At 44.4% G+C, this 16,178-nt stretch overlaps 1 protein-coding gene across 3 annotated transcripts in view; it reads right to left on the reverse strand.

Annotated features, from left to right (window-relative positions):
• Positions 1-12,398: 12,398 nt before the first annotated feature.
• Positions 12,399-16,178, reverse strand: part of DNAJC6 (DnaJ heat shock protein family (Hsp40) member C6) — a 190,949-nt gene continuing 187,169 nt past the window's right edge. For 2 of the 3 annotated variants that reach the window (XM_082264991.1, XM_082264990.1), the window contains exon 19: positions 12,399-12,836. In XM_082264991.1, coding sequence (XP_082121117.1) covers positions 12,735-12,836 — 102 coding nt within the window. In that variant the 3' untranslated portion in view covers positions 12,399-12,734. The remainder of the gene's footprint in view (positions 12,837-16,178) is intronic. The other variant, XM_082264992.1, reaches the window with a different exon arrangement.

Genomic DNA, 16,178 nt, shown 5'->3' on the forward strand with positions numbered 1-16,178 from the left:
TGCCCTTACCATGACCTGTGCCATGCTTATATCATCTCCTGTACCATGTCCTGTGACATGCCTGTGACCTGTGCCATGCCTATACCATAATCTGTGCCATGCCTTTACCATCACCTGTGCCATGCCCTTACCATGACCTGTGCCATGCCTATACAATCTCCTGTACCATGACCTGTGCCATGCCTGTACCATGACCTGTGCCATGCCTGTACTATCACCCGTGCCATGCCTGTACCATCACCTGTGCCATGCCCTTACCATGACCTGTGCCATACTTATACCATCTCCTGTACCATGACCTGTGCCATGCTTGTACCATGACCTGTGCCATGCCTATACCATCATCTGTGCCATGCCTGTACCATCACATGTGCCATGCCTATAACATCTCCTGTACCATCACCTGTGCCATGCCTATACCATCTCCTGTACCATGACCTGTGACATGCCTGTACCATTTTTCTGATTAACCATAAGTATTCCTGCTGAGTCAAGTCGCCTGCAAAGACATAAACAGGTAAGCTACTGTTGTTTCTTAACAACACATATTTAGTTATATATTAATTAAGTGTATTCAATAATTAATTGAAAAGTAGTATATAATTGATATTTTTAATTCAACATCCCCCTCCCTTTAAAATATGCATTATTATTATTATTTGCATTTATATAGCGCCAATAAATTGTGTAGCGCTTTACAATATTCAATTACAAGCAAGTGGGTCCCGAAAAAAAATCTGTATTCATAAGTGGGTCTCGGCCCAAAAAAGTTTGGGAAGCCCTGAACTACGGGAAAGATTTATGTAATTTTTATTGTTTTTACTAGTAATGGCGGTGATCTGCGATTTGTGTGCGGGACTGCGACATTGCGGCGGACAGACCGGACCCCTAACTGACATTTTTGGGGGGACCAGTGACATTACTACAATAATCAGTGCTAAAAATATGCACTGTTACTGTAATAATGACACTGGCAGGGAAGGGGTTAACACCATTGGTGATCAAGGGGTTAAATATATGCCTCGTGCTTAATGACGTGTGTGGGGGGAGGGGGTTGTGTGACACAGACACAGATCGCAGGTTCAGCTATGTTGAATCTTGTGATCTGTCCCTGCCTGTCACAGAGGAGATCCGCCGACATTGTTTACACAAGCGGGCGGATTTCCTCACTCGATCCCCGACGATCGGGGAAGAGCGGCGGTGATCGCCGCCTCTCCTCCCCTGGCCCCGACTCCCGCTGTGTCTAAACACAGCGGGAGCGAGCCTCTGGCGGCGCGCGCGCGCCGCCGTGAGAGGGAGGTATTTGGCGACATAGGTCTACGTGGTTAAACTGAATGGGTTGTTTTACAAGGTGATCATTTACATTTTAAAGTTTACACATTCAGTTCAGAACCTAACTTGGATAACCTGATAGGGAGGTAAGTCAGCTGAGCACTCCATTCCCTGCTAGTCCTCCTTTTGATAACGTCTTCTTGGACAAAACGCCGTCAGGTCGCGGCGTGCTGACGTCATCTTGGAAGTTATCCTAGGAGCGGATGTGCTTTGCCGTCCGGCCGGCGGCTTCCATCCATCGCGATTTTATCTACATTGTTTGTGAGTGTTCTTCCTTTTAATTAATAAATCAGTCATTATTTTATTACACTATTTTCGCTCTCTCTTTTACTCGGGCTGGTGTATATACTCTGGTACTGAGTTTCACAGCTAACACCATTGATGCTGTTGGTCCTGGAGCTTCACATATGATGGGAAAGCGCTAATAGAGTTTTACTGCTTGGAATATTTATCGTCTGGTAAGAGGCCTGTAGTGCTTTTGAGTGACGTTTCTGATATCTTGGCTATCTGGATTGACCTGTCTGCTCATTTGACCTATCTTTCGGTAAGAGGCTTCGCAATTGGTGGTGGTTCTTTTCCACATTCATTCCCTTTGACACTGGGCTATTCACTGTTTGCAATCATATTCATTTGGTGAGCTGCTGCACAATTGATAGGGATTCCTCATTGGTGGTGGAATTTATTATAATTTACGGTATCACACTATGTAAGTTTTTTTCTTTTGCATATTATCACATTATTCGCTGAGGACTCTGACAACTCCAATCTCCCAGATCTGTGACTACATCTCAGCACATGAATCTTGCAGATATTTAGTGGCTATTTGGTAAGCACATTTCCTATAGAGACCGTGGAGTGTGATCTATGTTTTCAGCGTCAATCAAGTTGATATTTGGGACATTGATTTCTGTTTGGACATTTATTTTTGTTTACCCATATCACGCAGCGCGGCTTATTTTTCTATACTATAGTCCTCCATGTAGTCAGAATCCAGAGAGGACCAGGAAATGCAAACGCTAAGAACGCCATACTTACCGAACGTGTGGCATAAAAATGCATAAAGAGGCTTTGTAAGAAAAAGAAACGAATGTTTAATTTGCTTCAAACCACAAACAAGCATGAAAATAATTTTCTCCTTAAAAATATTAAACAGTTACATTGTTACTTTTTTTTTTTTTTGCGGGATGATGAAACGATCATTTTATTCAGAGTTCAAATTTGGAAACTTTATTACACAATGCTAAAGCCATGGAACCACGGCGAAGAGCCTAAGTGGAGAAAAGGATACAACACATCGATCGTTCTTGTTTTATTATATAGGTCCAGAAACACACAAGAAATATTTTCAAACAGAAAATGAGAAACTTAACAAATCACAGAATAATTATTCACATTCCAAGTAAATATGACAAGCAATGGTTTTGTTCAATGCTCACTGGTTGAGCTCTTTATTTGCTTTTATTGAGATGCTTGTAAAGTTTTGTGTCTCCTATGTTCTATTGTCTAGGGGGGAGGGGTTTGCATATTAAAAGTAAAAAATACCTGCCATCTCTTTGAAGGTTTTACAGTTACCTAAATATTAAATAGAATATAAACCTAACTCAACAATAGACATTTAGGGGTCTATTTATAAAAAATAGAGACATTCACACAGCTGTCACACATAATCCCCATATTTTGCCCTATTATGTTAATTTACTATGATCGTCGGCTCCATCTAGTGGCCATATTGCAGTATTTTTCTGAAATTATTATTATTTATTTTATTTTACAGGATTTATATAGTGCCAACAGTTTGCGCAGCGCTTTACAACGTTAAGGCAAACAGTACAGTTACCATACAATTCGATACAGGAGGAACCCGAGGGCCCTGCTCCTTAGAGCTTACAATCTAGAAGTAGCTCAGTCAGGAAAATACCGCATTAGGCCACTAGATGGAGCTGACTGACATTAATAGGAAATGATCGTTTGGGAATTTTTCTTTAAAGGCTGGGTGAATTATTTTATACATAGACCCCTAAAAGAGGTACTGTACATACAGTATAAATAAAAATTTAAAAAAACACAAGGGAAACCCAAAAACATTTAAAAAAAACGTAAACAAAATGATTGTCTTTGGGACGCAAATTTGTGGAAATGTCCCGAAAAAAAAAAAAAACTGTCTTGTTTTGCTTTCCTGATTAAGAGCTCATTTAAATCTTGTGCAATAACAAAATATTGGTGTTAGGAATAAGAGTTCTAAATTGATTTATTGGACATTTTAAACAATTTTATAGATAAATAAAGAGTAATAGAAAAGCTAAAATACCTTCGCCGGAGAAAACGCTTCTCTGGTCAACCTTTTGTTCCTGTAAGGTGAGCCACAGACTAGGCCAGTGATGGGGAACCTTGGCACCCCAGATGTGTTGGAACTACATTTCCCATGATGCTCATGAGCGCATGAGCATCATGGGAAATGTAGTTCCAATACATCTGGGGTGCCAAGGTTTGCCATCACTGGTAGGCATTTGGTCATGTGATCTCTACTCCCTTTCAATGGAAGTCATGTGACTACATGCCTAGGCTTTTGCTTACATGAGAAGTGGAATGGCGTGATGCTTTGTTTGTAAACAAAGTACCTTGGAAATGGAAGCATGCACATGCTTAGAGGCAAAGTTATGGCCGGGAGTATTCCAGAAGGTTAAAGTCTATCAGAGCCATGGGTCTGAACTCCATAATGTTCATTGAGCTTACACAAAGGAAATGCCCCGCTCTCCTTCCCCTACGTGTTACGGCCCAGGGATTGGACAATCAAGCCTGAGCACTGCATCCTAGAAGGAAGGGAAGATGGTCAAATGATCTCCATATCCAGAAGTATTGGTCGTTTCCAGTGGCTCAGACAGACAAATGAAGCATTGGGGGAGGTGGGTGGAATGTGGACTTTTTGGAAACCTGTCTCTTTGCCGTAAAACTCAGGAAGGAGATCTGGGATAACGGACTAACGCCTCGTTTCCACGTTCGGTATGCAATTTTTGCCATTTCCATTGTCAGAAGTTGTGAATGGTACCCTAATTTCGAACCGTACCGTACCACTTTTTTACATGTGTGAGTTGTGTCCGAATGAGATTCGAATTTAGCCATGCAATCTGTATGGCTGAATTTGCATCGCATAGACATCGCATGTGATTTTCAGAGCAGTGCACTCCGAATCACATGCGATGTCTGTCATCGCACTGATGTGAACCGGGGCTAAAATGCTTAAAAACGCTCAAATCAAGTTTCCATGCATTTCTTTGGAACAAAAAACGCTTCAAAAAAACGCACCAACCTACCCGATTCGAGCTACAAAAATCAGGTGAATAAGGCCTGAGAGTGACAATGGTGGGCCATGCCTGAGCAGTGCATGTCGGCACAGTCATCTATAGTAGGATGTGCGACAAGGTGACAACACAGGTGCACACTTGGGTGACAGTTGTCACTAACTGTCTAACCACTAACTGTCTTAACAAACAGTACTTGAACAAGGCCTGGCATGGTCATGGGATTCTTTTTTCATATAAGCTGCTGATTTTATTTTATTTTAGATCAAGGCCCCTTTCATACAGGCGGACCGTTCAGATCCGCCTGTCAGTTTTTTTGGCGGATCTGAACGGTCCCCCCATGCATCTCTATGGGGCATTGGATGTCAGCGGAGACATGTCCGCTGATATCCGATCCGATCCGTCAAATCTGGACGGGTAGGAAACCCAGCGGATCGGATCGGATGAGAACGGACAGACGGTCCCCGTTCCCATCCAATTCCCCCATAGAGATGCATGGGGAACTGACAGCTGTGTCTCCACACACAGCGCGGGGACACAGCTGTCATCCTCCTGCTCAGCGGGAAATCAGTGGATCGATCCCCCGCTGAGAAAAATGTTCACCTGATGGAAGTGTGAAAGGGCCCTAAAGACAAAATTTAAAAAGGACGTTAACATGTCAAAGTATACAGCACCTAAAGCCAAAACTTTTCCTTGTCCTTTAAGTCTGAGAGCTTTCCCTGAACTTCCTGTGCTGCAGGCAAAAGAGGAAGTGGAAGAAAATCTCTTTAAAATCAGGTAAATCCCCTCTTACAGCATAACCAAATGCAAAACTTTTTTTCTTAGTATTGGATAGGGTGGAGAGGGATTTGTATTGCAGTCTGTGTCCCCATGAAGGAGAATCCCCCTCTCTATTTGTGCTGTTTACCATTATCATTGAAAGTGAAAGTAAAAGAAAATCCCAAATTTTAGGTTGTTCCCAGAACAGTATTACAGTGCCTTGAAAAAGTATTCACACCCTGGTTCTAACCCCTGTCAGATTTTTTTTTCGCCATCTGTCTCCCATTGCAGAGACTTCCCATATACAGTGCCTTGAAAAAGTATTCACACCCCTTGAAATTTTCCACATTTTGTCATGATACATCCAAAAAACTTAAATGTATTTTTTTGGGATTTATGTGATAGACCGACACAAAGTGGCACATAATTGTGAGGTGGAAGGAAAATGATAAAATGGTCTTCAAATTTTTTTTACAAATAAATATGTGAAAAGTGTGGCGTGCATTTGTGTTCACCCCCCTTTACTCTGATACCCCTAACTAAAATCTAGTGGAACCAATTGCCTTCAGAAGTCACCTAATTAGTAAATAGAGTCCACCTGTGTGTAATTTCATCTCAGTATTAATACAGCTGTTCTGTGAAGCCCTCAGAGGTTTGTTAGAGCAGCGGTTCTCAACTCCGGTCCTCAGGACCCACTAACAGGCCAGATTTTAGGTATTACCTTGGGGAGATGCAGACTAGAATACTGCAATCACTGAGCAGCAAATGGGATCACCTGTGATGTATTTTGGTTATCTTGCAAACCTGGCCTGTTAGTGGGTCCTGAGGACCGGAGTTGAGAACCACTGTGTTAGAGAACCTAAGTAAACAAACAGCATCATGAAAGCCAAGGAACACACCAGACAGGTCAGAGATAAAGTTGTGGAGAAGTTTAAAGCAGGGTTAGGTTATAAAAAAAAATATCCCAAGCTTTGAACATCTCACAGAGCTCTGTTCAATTCATCATCACAAAATGGAGAGTATGGCACAACTGCAACCCTACCAAGACATGGCCGTCCACCTAAACTGACCGGCCGGGCAAGGAGAGCATTCATCAGAGAAGCAGCCAAGAGACCCATGGGAACTCTGGAGGAGCTACAAAGATCCACAGCTCAGGTGGGAGAATCTGTCCACAGGACAACTATTAGTCGTGCGCTCCACAAATCTGCCCTTTATGGAAGAGTGACAAGAAGAAAGCCATTGGTGAAAGAAAGTCATAAGAAATCCCATTTGCAGTTTGCGAGAAGCCATGTGGGGGACACGGCAAACATGTGGAAGAAGGTGATCTGTTCAGATGAGACCAAATATGAACTTTTTGGCTTAAAAGCAAACGTTATGTGTGGCGGAAAACTAACACTGCACATCACCCTGAACACACCATCCCCACTGTGAAACATGGTGGTGGCAGCATCATGTTGTGGGGATGCTTTTCTGCAGCAGGGACAGGGAAGCTGGTCAGAGTTGATGGGAAGATGGATGGAGCCAAATACAGGACAATGGTAGAAGAAGACCTGTTAGAGTCTGCAAAAGACTTGAGAATGGGGCGGAGGTTCACCTTCCAGCAGGACAACGACCCTAAATATACAGCCAGAGCTACAATGGAATGGATTACAATAAAGCATATTCATGTGTTAGAATGGCCCAGTCAAAGTCCAGACCCAAATCCAATTGAAAATCTGTGGCAAGACTTGAAAATTGCTGCTCACAGACTTTTCAGATGTTTATTTGTAAAGATTGTTAAAAAACATTTATCATTTTCCTTTCACTTCACAACTTTGTGTCGGTCTATCACATAAAAACCCAATAAAATACATTTACGTTTTTAGTTGTAACATGACAAAATGTGGAAAATTCCAAGGGGTATGAATACTTTTTAAAGGCCCTGTATATGTGAAATCTCCCCAATGGGACACAGATGTCAGAAAAAAAAAAAAAATCTGACAGCAGTTATAACCAGGGCCATCTTTAATATTGATTGAGCCCTCCTGAATCTACTTAACTATTTGCGGGCAAAGCATGCTCAAGGGGCAGCTGCTTTGGGCCTCACAATAATCACTGGGCCCGGGGCAGCTGCCTCTTTTGCCCTGCGTTAAAGATGGCCCTGGTTATAACCCTCCCTTACTCTATACAAAATGGAAAAAAAAAAAAGTTTTGCCTATAGTTCTACTTTAACTAGTTCCTACCCGCGGTGCTTCTATTGTTCTGGGACGCCACCAGAACTGCCTCTCTCGCACGCCCGCAGGGGCGCGCAGAGCAGCGATCGTGGCCGTGCCGTGTTGCTAGGACACGGCGCGACCCTGATCTCGGTAAAGAGTCAATGACCTGATTCTTTGCCCATGTGATCGGCTGTGTCCAATCACAGCCGTTCACATGTAAATGAGGAAGTGCCGTTATTCGGCTCTCCTCACCTTATACTGTCAGTGTGTGTGGCGAGGAGAGCCGATCAGCGGCTCCTCCTCATAGGGGAGATCAGGACAGGTAATCAGTGCCCTGATTACACAAAAGTGAAATAAAGTGCCAATTAGTGCCCACCATCAGTGCCCATAGTGCTGCCAGTCAGTGCTTGCTCATCGAGGCACTGGCTGGCAGCACTATGGGCACTGATTGTGGGTACTGATGGTGCTGCCCATCAGTGTTGCCCGTCAGTGCCCATCAGTGCTGCCCGTCAGTGCTGCTTGTCAATGCCCATCAGTGCAGCCCGTCAGTGCCCATCAGTGCAGTCCGTCAGTGCCCATCAGTGCAGCCCGTCAGTGCCCATCAGTGTCACCCATCAGTGCCGTCTCTCAGTGCCACCTTTCAGTGCCCATCAGTGCCACCTATCAGTGCTCATCAGTGCCCATAGTGCTGCCAGTCAGTGCTTGCTCATCGAGGCACTGATGGGCACTGGCTGGCAGCACTATGGGCACTGATTGTGGGTACTGATGGTGCTGCCCATCAGTGCTGCCCGTCAGTGCCCATCAGTGCCGCTCGTCAGTGCCAATCAGTGCAGCCCGTCAGTGCCCATCAGTGCAGTCCGTCAGTGCCCATCAGTGCAGCCCGTCAATGCCCATCATTGTCACCCATCAGTGCCGTCTCTCAGTGCCCATCAGTGCCACCTCTCAGTGCCCATCAGTGCCACCTTTCAGTGCCCATCAGTGCCGCCCATCGGTGCTCATCAGTGCCGCCTATCAGTGCCCATGAGTGCAGCATATTAGTACCTCCTCATCAGTGCCGCCTATCAGTGCCCATGAGTGCAGCATATTAGTACCTCCTCATCAGCGCACATCAGTGAAGGAGAAAAATTATTTATTTTCAAAATTTACTCACAGAAAATAAGAAAAACTTATTTTTTTCAAAATTTTCTGTCTTTTTTCTTTTTTTTGTAAGAAATAAAAAACCCAGAGGTCATTAAATACCACCAAAAGAAAGCTCTATTTGTGTGAAAAAAGTGATAACAATTTAATATGGGTACAGTGTAGCACGACCGCGCAATTGTCATTCAAAGTGTGACAGCACTGAAAGCTGAAAATTGGCCTGGGCAGGGAGGGGGTGAAAGTGCCGGGTATTGAAGTTTTTAAGACAGTTGTCATCAAAACAAACTCCAAATTTTGGAATTTCCCTCACATTAGGTTCCAGGGACAATGGCCCCCAAAAGGAGAGGGTGAGTCTTCTTAGTGGGGACACAGCAATAAAAATCTACGCACCATACAATCCAGTGGTAGTGCCAAACAAATGCTCCAAGAGGCCAAGAATTTTCTATTTCAATCGTTTTTATTCAGCTTTCCACAAAAAGAAGGAAACAGTACAACAATATTGTCTGATATTGAATGTAGAGTCCAGGGATTTTAATACAATTGATTCATATAGAAACCAACGCGTTTTGGGGCCCGAACACATTCCACCTTCTTCAGGGCTCAGGAATTCTGATTGTGCTTAAAGTGTTGCTAAACCCAGGAGTCGGCAGTCACTATATCTGATCTCCACAGGAGCCTGCAGTCACTATATCTGCTCTCCCCAGGATCCTGCATTCACTATATCTGCTCTCCCCAGGAGCCTGCAGTCACTATATCTGCTCTCCCCAGGATCCTGCATTCACTATATCTGATCTCCCCAGGAGCCTGCATTCACTATATCTGATCTCCCCAGGAGCCTGCATTCACTATATCTGATCTCCCCAGGAGCCTGCAGTCACTATATCTGATCTCCCCAGGAGCCTGCAGTCACAATATCTGATCTCCCCAGGAGCCTGCAGTCACAATATCAGATCTCCCCAGGAGCCTGCATTCACTATATCAGATCTCCCCAGGAGCCTGCAGTCACTATATCTGATCTCCCCAGGAGCCTGCAGTCACTATATCTGCTCCCCCCAGGAGCCTGCAGTCACTATATCTGCTCTCCCCAGGATCCTGCAGTCACTATATCTGCTCTCCCCAGCAGCCTGCAGTCACTGTATCTGGTCTCCCCAGCAGCCTGCAGTCACTATATCTGATCTCCCCAGGTGCCTGCAGTCACTATATCTGGTCTCCCCAGGAGCCTGCAGTCACTATATCTGCTCTCCCCAGGATCCTGCAGTCACTATATCTGATGTCCCCAGGATCCTGCATTCGCTATATCTGATCTCCCCAGGATCCTGCAGTCACTATATCTGCTCTCCCCAGGATCCTGCAGTCACTATGTGGATGCATTGCTTCAAGCCCAGTCAAAATTGCAGCAAAATCGCACGACTTTTAGGTCGCACAAGTGCGAAAGGGGCCTAAAGGCAAAACTTTTTAGTTAGTTTTGGATGAAGTGGAGAGGGATTAGAACCCCTGTCAGTGTTTATTGCTGTCTGTGCCCCCATTAGGGGGATTCCCCCTCTCTATTTGTCCTGTGTACCATTATCATTAAAAGTAAGAGAAAATCCGAAATGTTGGGTTGTGCCCAGAAAAGTAATAGAGGGGAAATCTTCCAATTGGGACATTCGTTTTGGAGACCTTGGGAATCCCCAAGGAATTCCCTTAATTTACAGAGATTTCCTCTGACTTCCTGTTTGGTTATTAGACAGGAAGTGAAGGGAAATCCCTGCAATGGGACACAGATGGCAAAACAAAAGCTGGCAGTGGTTATAACCCTCCCTTACTCTATCCAAAATGACAAAAAAAAAAAAAGGTTTTGCCAATAGTTCCATTTTAAGTAAATCTCTTCTTTAACCACTTAAGCCCCGGAAGATTTAACCCCCTTCCTGACCAGGCCCTATTTTGCGATTCGGCACTGTGCGACTTTAACGGACAATTGCGCGGTCGTGCGACGCTGTACCTAAATGAAATTGATGTCCTTTTTTTCCCACAAACAGAGCTTTCTTTTGGTGGTATTTGATCACCTGTGCGATTTTTATTTTTTGCGCTATAAACCAAAAAATAGCGTAAATTTTGAAAAAATAACAATATTTTTCAAATTTTTTTATATGAAATTCCCCCCCAAAAAAATGTTTTAACATTTTAGGCCAATTTGTTTTATGCTACATATGTTTGGTAATAATTGTATTTTGATTGGTTTGCGCAAAAGTTATTGCGTTTACTAACTAAGGGAAAGATTTTTGTCGTTTTTATTGTTTTTTTTGGTTTTTTTAACGAGTAATGGCGGTGATCTGAGATTTTTTTTTGTGGGACTGCGACATTGTGGCGGACAGAACGGACCCTTGACTGACATTTTGGGGGTACCAGTGACATTACTACAGTAATCAGTGCTATACATATGCACTGTTACTGTAAAAATGACACTTGCAGGGAAGGGGTTAACTTTATTGGAGAAGGAGGGGTTAAGTGTGTCCCTAGGGGCGTGCTTCTAACTGTTATGGGATGTGGCTTGTTGTGTAACAGAGATATACGATCCTACATAGCAGGACCGTATGATCTTCATTCTTACACAGGGGAGAATGACAGGCGGCTTTGTTTACATTAGCCGCCTGCCTTTCTTTCTCCCTCTGTAATGGACGATCGCGAGTGGCCGGCGGACATCGGGTCCGCCGGTCACACGCGCGGGGATGTCCGTGAACGAGCGGGGCCCGGAGCGGTGCGCGCTCGTCCCCTATTGGCTTGCAGGCGAGTGACGTACCCATACGTCACTTTGCCTGCACGGGGCTGACCGCCGCAATATATGTACTTGCGGCGGTCGGCAAGTGGTTAAAGCGGAGTTCCACCCAAAAGTGGAACTTCCGCTTTAGGTATTCTAACCCCCTGACATGCCACATTTGGCATGTCATTATTTTGGGGGGGGGAGCGGGTACCTAGTTTTGATAGGTACCCGCTCCCACTTCCGCTCGGAGCGCCGCGGAGCCTTGAACGGAAGTTCTCCTCTCCCCCCTCCCTCCCTGCAATCTTCTGGGATACGTCAGAGGTCCCAGAAGATTGCCGGCCAATCAAGACGTGCAGCGCGACTCGCGCATGCGCAGTGGGTACCCGGCTGTGAAGCCGCAAACTGTCACAGCCGGGTGCCCACAGCAGTGATGCCGGCACCGAGGGAGAGGATTGAGGCTTCGGGCGGCCGCATTGCTGGACCGTTGGACAGGTGAGTGAAATGGCTGGAACTCCGCTTTAAGTGTGAAAGGGGCCTAATATGTTTCTCGTCCCAACTGTTTGCACCAGGCATATATGAAACAAACAAACAAAAAACTGATTTATTTATGTCCATCGGTCATTACATGATGGCACGATCGCTTGCTCTCACAGCCGATTTTTTCGTTTTCGGAAAAGGAGTTCGAATGATTTTTCATATAATGTATGGCCAGCATTAGTCAGACTTCCATAGCCATTTCAATCTCTAATAAGGGCGTCACAGCGCCTCTAGTGGTGGCATCGCGCTACAACTTCAAAAAATCGATAACAGAGGAGACCAGACTGACACTTTTGGTTTGGACTTCTGGAAAAGGCAGAGAAACAAAACTGCTAGCAGGAGATTCCCCTAATAAGAAGCCGGCATCTGATCCAACCCACAGCTTCCCACCGGAATAAAAAAAAAAAAAAAGGAAAAACGATCTCCGAGTGGAGTTGCCCTTTAAGGAAAAAAACGTTTGAGCTCCAGGAATTTAATTTAAAACCCATGTTATAAATAAATAAATATATAAATAAAAAATACAAGGGGGGGGGATAGAAGACAACCATCATTACCGCTACGAGAAGAGTGCAAAATGCAAAGTCACACCTCCCCCTCCACGGGGAGGAAACTGAATTTGGACCATACTCAGGTGTCTAGAAAGAGAAAAAAAAAACCCCAAGGAGGATATCTGAATGTTCATGGATGGATCTTATACTAGACGGAAGCTACGGGAGGGGATTTGCAGATCGATGGTTAATATAATGGTTTCTGTCCTTGGTTGTCAAATTCTGACCAGGCGTCGTTTAGCTCCATAAAAATCATCTTTGCATATTGTTCATATGGCTGTCCTGTGGCCTGCGATAAAACAGGAAAAAACAAATCAGCATTATTAACTCAGAAACCGATAGTAACCTAAAGAAGAACTTCACTTATAGCAGAACTATAGGCAAAACTTTTTTTTTTTAAATTTTGCATAGAGTAAGGGAGGGTTATAACCAGGGGGCAATTCTCATCCATTCTCATCCGATCCGATCCCCCCAGACGGATGGAAAATAGGGTTTCCATCCATCCGGATTTCACGGACAGGACCGGAATCGGATAGCAGCGGAGATGTCACCGCTGACATCCGCTGCCCCATAGGGATGCATGGAGCATCCGATCCGCCTGAAAAACTGACAGACGGATCGGATCGCCCATGTGAAAGGGGCCTTATATAAATATGAATGAATTATACATTGGTCATTACTAGTTTTGTTTTTTTTCTTTACCCGTGAATCTATCAAGCTTTCCTTTGAGGAAGCTGAATACGGCGAAACACGGCGGAAGTATAAGCATGGTGTTAGCTAAATGATACACACGCTCGAGGGAGGATACCAAATGTTTGTAAAAATGTTTTTAGCTCAATCATGTGATAAAATAAAAAGTGCGCTCAATACTGTATATAAATTAGGTGCACATTAAACCACGTACATCAGTGTAGACAAATACAGTGCCTTGCGAAAGTATTCGGCCCCCTTGAACTTTGCGACCTTTTGCCACATTTCAGGCTTCAAACATAAAGATATAAAACTGTAATTTTTTGAGAAGAATCAACAACAAGTGGGACACAATCATGAAGTGGAACGAAATTTATTGGATATTTCAAACTTTGTTAACAAATAAAAAACTGAAAAATTGGGCGTGCAAAATTATTCAGCCCTTTTACTTTCAGTGCAGCAAACTCTCTCCAGAAGTTCAGTGAGAATCTCTGAATGATCCAATGTTGACCTAAATGACTAATGATGATAAATAGAATCCACCTGTGTGTAATCAAGTCTCTGTATAAATGCACCTGCACTGTGATAGTCTCAGAGGTCCGTTTAAAGCGCAGAGAGCATCATGAAGAACAAGGAACACACCAGGCAGGTCCGAGATACTGTTGTGGAGAAGTTTAAAGCCGGATTTGGATACAAAAAGATTTCCCAAGCTTTAAACATCCCAAGGAGCACTGTGCAAGCGATAATATTGAAATGGAAGGAGTATCAGACCACTGCAAATCTACGAAGACCTGGCCGTCCCTCTAAACTTTCAGCTCATACAAGGAGAAGACTGATCAGAGATGCAGCCAAGAGGCCCATGATCAGAGATCTACAGCTGAGGTGGGAGACTCTGTCCATAGGACAACAATCAGTCGTATACTGCACAAATCTGGCCTTTATGGAAGAGTGGCAAGAAGAAAGCCATTTCTTAAAGATATCCATAAAAAGTGTTGTTTGCCACAAGCCACCTGGGAGACACCAAACATGTGGAAGAAGGTGCTCTGTTCAGATGAAACCAAAATCAACAATGCAAAACGTTATGTTTGGCGTAAAAGCAACACAGCTCATCACCCTGAACACACCATCCCCACTGTCAAACATGGTGGTGGCAGCATCATGGTTTGGGCCTGCTTTTCTTCAGCAGGGACAGGGAAGATGGTTAAAATTGATGGGAAGATGGATGGAGCCAAATACAGGATCATTCTGGAAGAAAACCTGATGGAGTCTGCAAAAGACCTGAGACTGGGACGGAGATTTGTCTTCCAACAAGACAATGATCCAAAACATAAAGCAAAATCTACAATGGAATGGTTCACAAATAAACATATCCAGGTGTTAGAATGGCCAAGTCAAAGTCCAGACCTGAATCCAATCGAGAATCTGTGGAAAGAACTGAAAACTGCTGTTCACAAACGCTCTCCATCCAACCTCACTGAGCTCGAGCTGTTTTGCAAGGAGGAATGGGCAAAAATTTCAGTCTCTTGATGTGCAAAACTGATAGAGACATACCCCAAGCGACTTACAGCTGTAATCGCACAGCAAAAGGTGGCGTTACAAAGTATTAACTTAAGGGGGCTGAATAATTTTGCACGCCCAATTTTTCAGTTTTTTATTTGTTAAAAAAGTTTGAAATATCCAATAAATTTCATTCCACATCATGATTGTGTCCCACTTGTTGATTCTTCACAAAAAAATGACAGTTTTATATCTTTATGTTTGAAGCCTGAAATGTGGCAAAAGGTTGCAAAGTTCAAGGGGGCCGAATACTTTCGCAAGGCACTGTATATAACAACACAGTGTCACATTGCATACAAATGAAATTCAACATAAATGCAGTCCACCAAAAGTCCAAAAAGAACAAGTGACTGAAAAAATCCTCATTAAAGTGAAGAATAAAAAGTGAATAGGGTGTAGATTCGCAGATTCTGATTCCCCTCGCGGCAGAGGTGCCGCCGGTGAAATACCACTACTCTTATCGTTTTTTCACTTACCCGGTGAGGCGGGGGGGGGGGCATCCAATTGGCATGGCAGGAGAGTGTGAGCGGCTCTCAATGGAGACGGTTTACACATCTCCGGGGGGGGGGGGGGGGGGGAAGGGTCCTGTGCATCTTTGGCTCCGTTTTAAGTGATAAAAATTTAAAATTTGGACCCGATTCGTACCTGAAACAGAGAACATAGACGCACCGGACCCCTGCTATGACCCGCGGCTGCAGCTAGTGTGAACCCGGCCCAAACAGCTCAATGAGCAGCACCACATTTCTGGTTTGTGGAGAGTTCAATGAAACTGGTGAAACTGCAGTGAAATCACTCCATTCATTCCAACTCATCAACAAATATACTAATATACTGATATGTACTTATATTTCACTGATCAGATCACAGTAGACCAGTGGTCTCCAAACTGCGGCCCTTTGCTTGCCTTTATCCGGCCCTTGAGGCATTATTCCATCCCACTGACACCAACAATGGGGCACTATTCCTCCCACTGACACCAACAATGGGGCACTATTCCTCCCACTGACACCAACAATGGGGCACTATTCCTCCCACTGACACCAACAATGGGGCACTATTTCTCCCACTGACACCAACAATGGGGCACTATTCTTCCCACTGGCACGAACAATGGGGCACTATTCATCCCACTGACACCAACAATGGGGCACTATTCCTCCCACTGACACCAGCAATGGGGCATCATTCCTGCCCTTGACACCAGCAATGGGGCATCATTCCTGCCCTTGACACCAACAATGGGGCATCATTCCTGCCCTTGACACCAACAATGGGGCATCATTCCTGCCACTGACACCAACAATGGGGCACTATTCCTCCCACTGACACCAACAATGGGGCACTATTCCTCCCACTGACACCAACAATGGGGCACTATTCCTCC

The sequence above is a fragment of the Pelophylax lessonae genome, assembly GCF_965119305.1.
Source record: "Pelophylax lessonae genome assembly, chromosome: 8".
In the NCBI taxonomy this organism is placed as follows: Eukaryota; Metazoa; Chordata; class Amphibia; order Anura; family Ranidae; genus Pelophylax; species Pelophylax lessonae.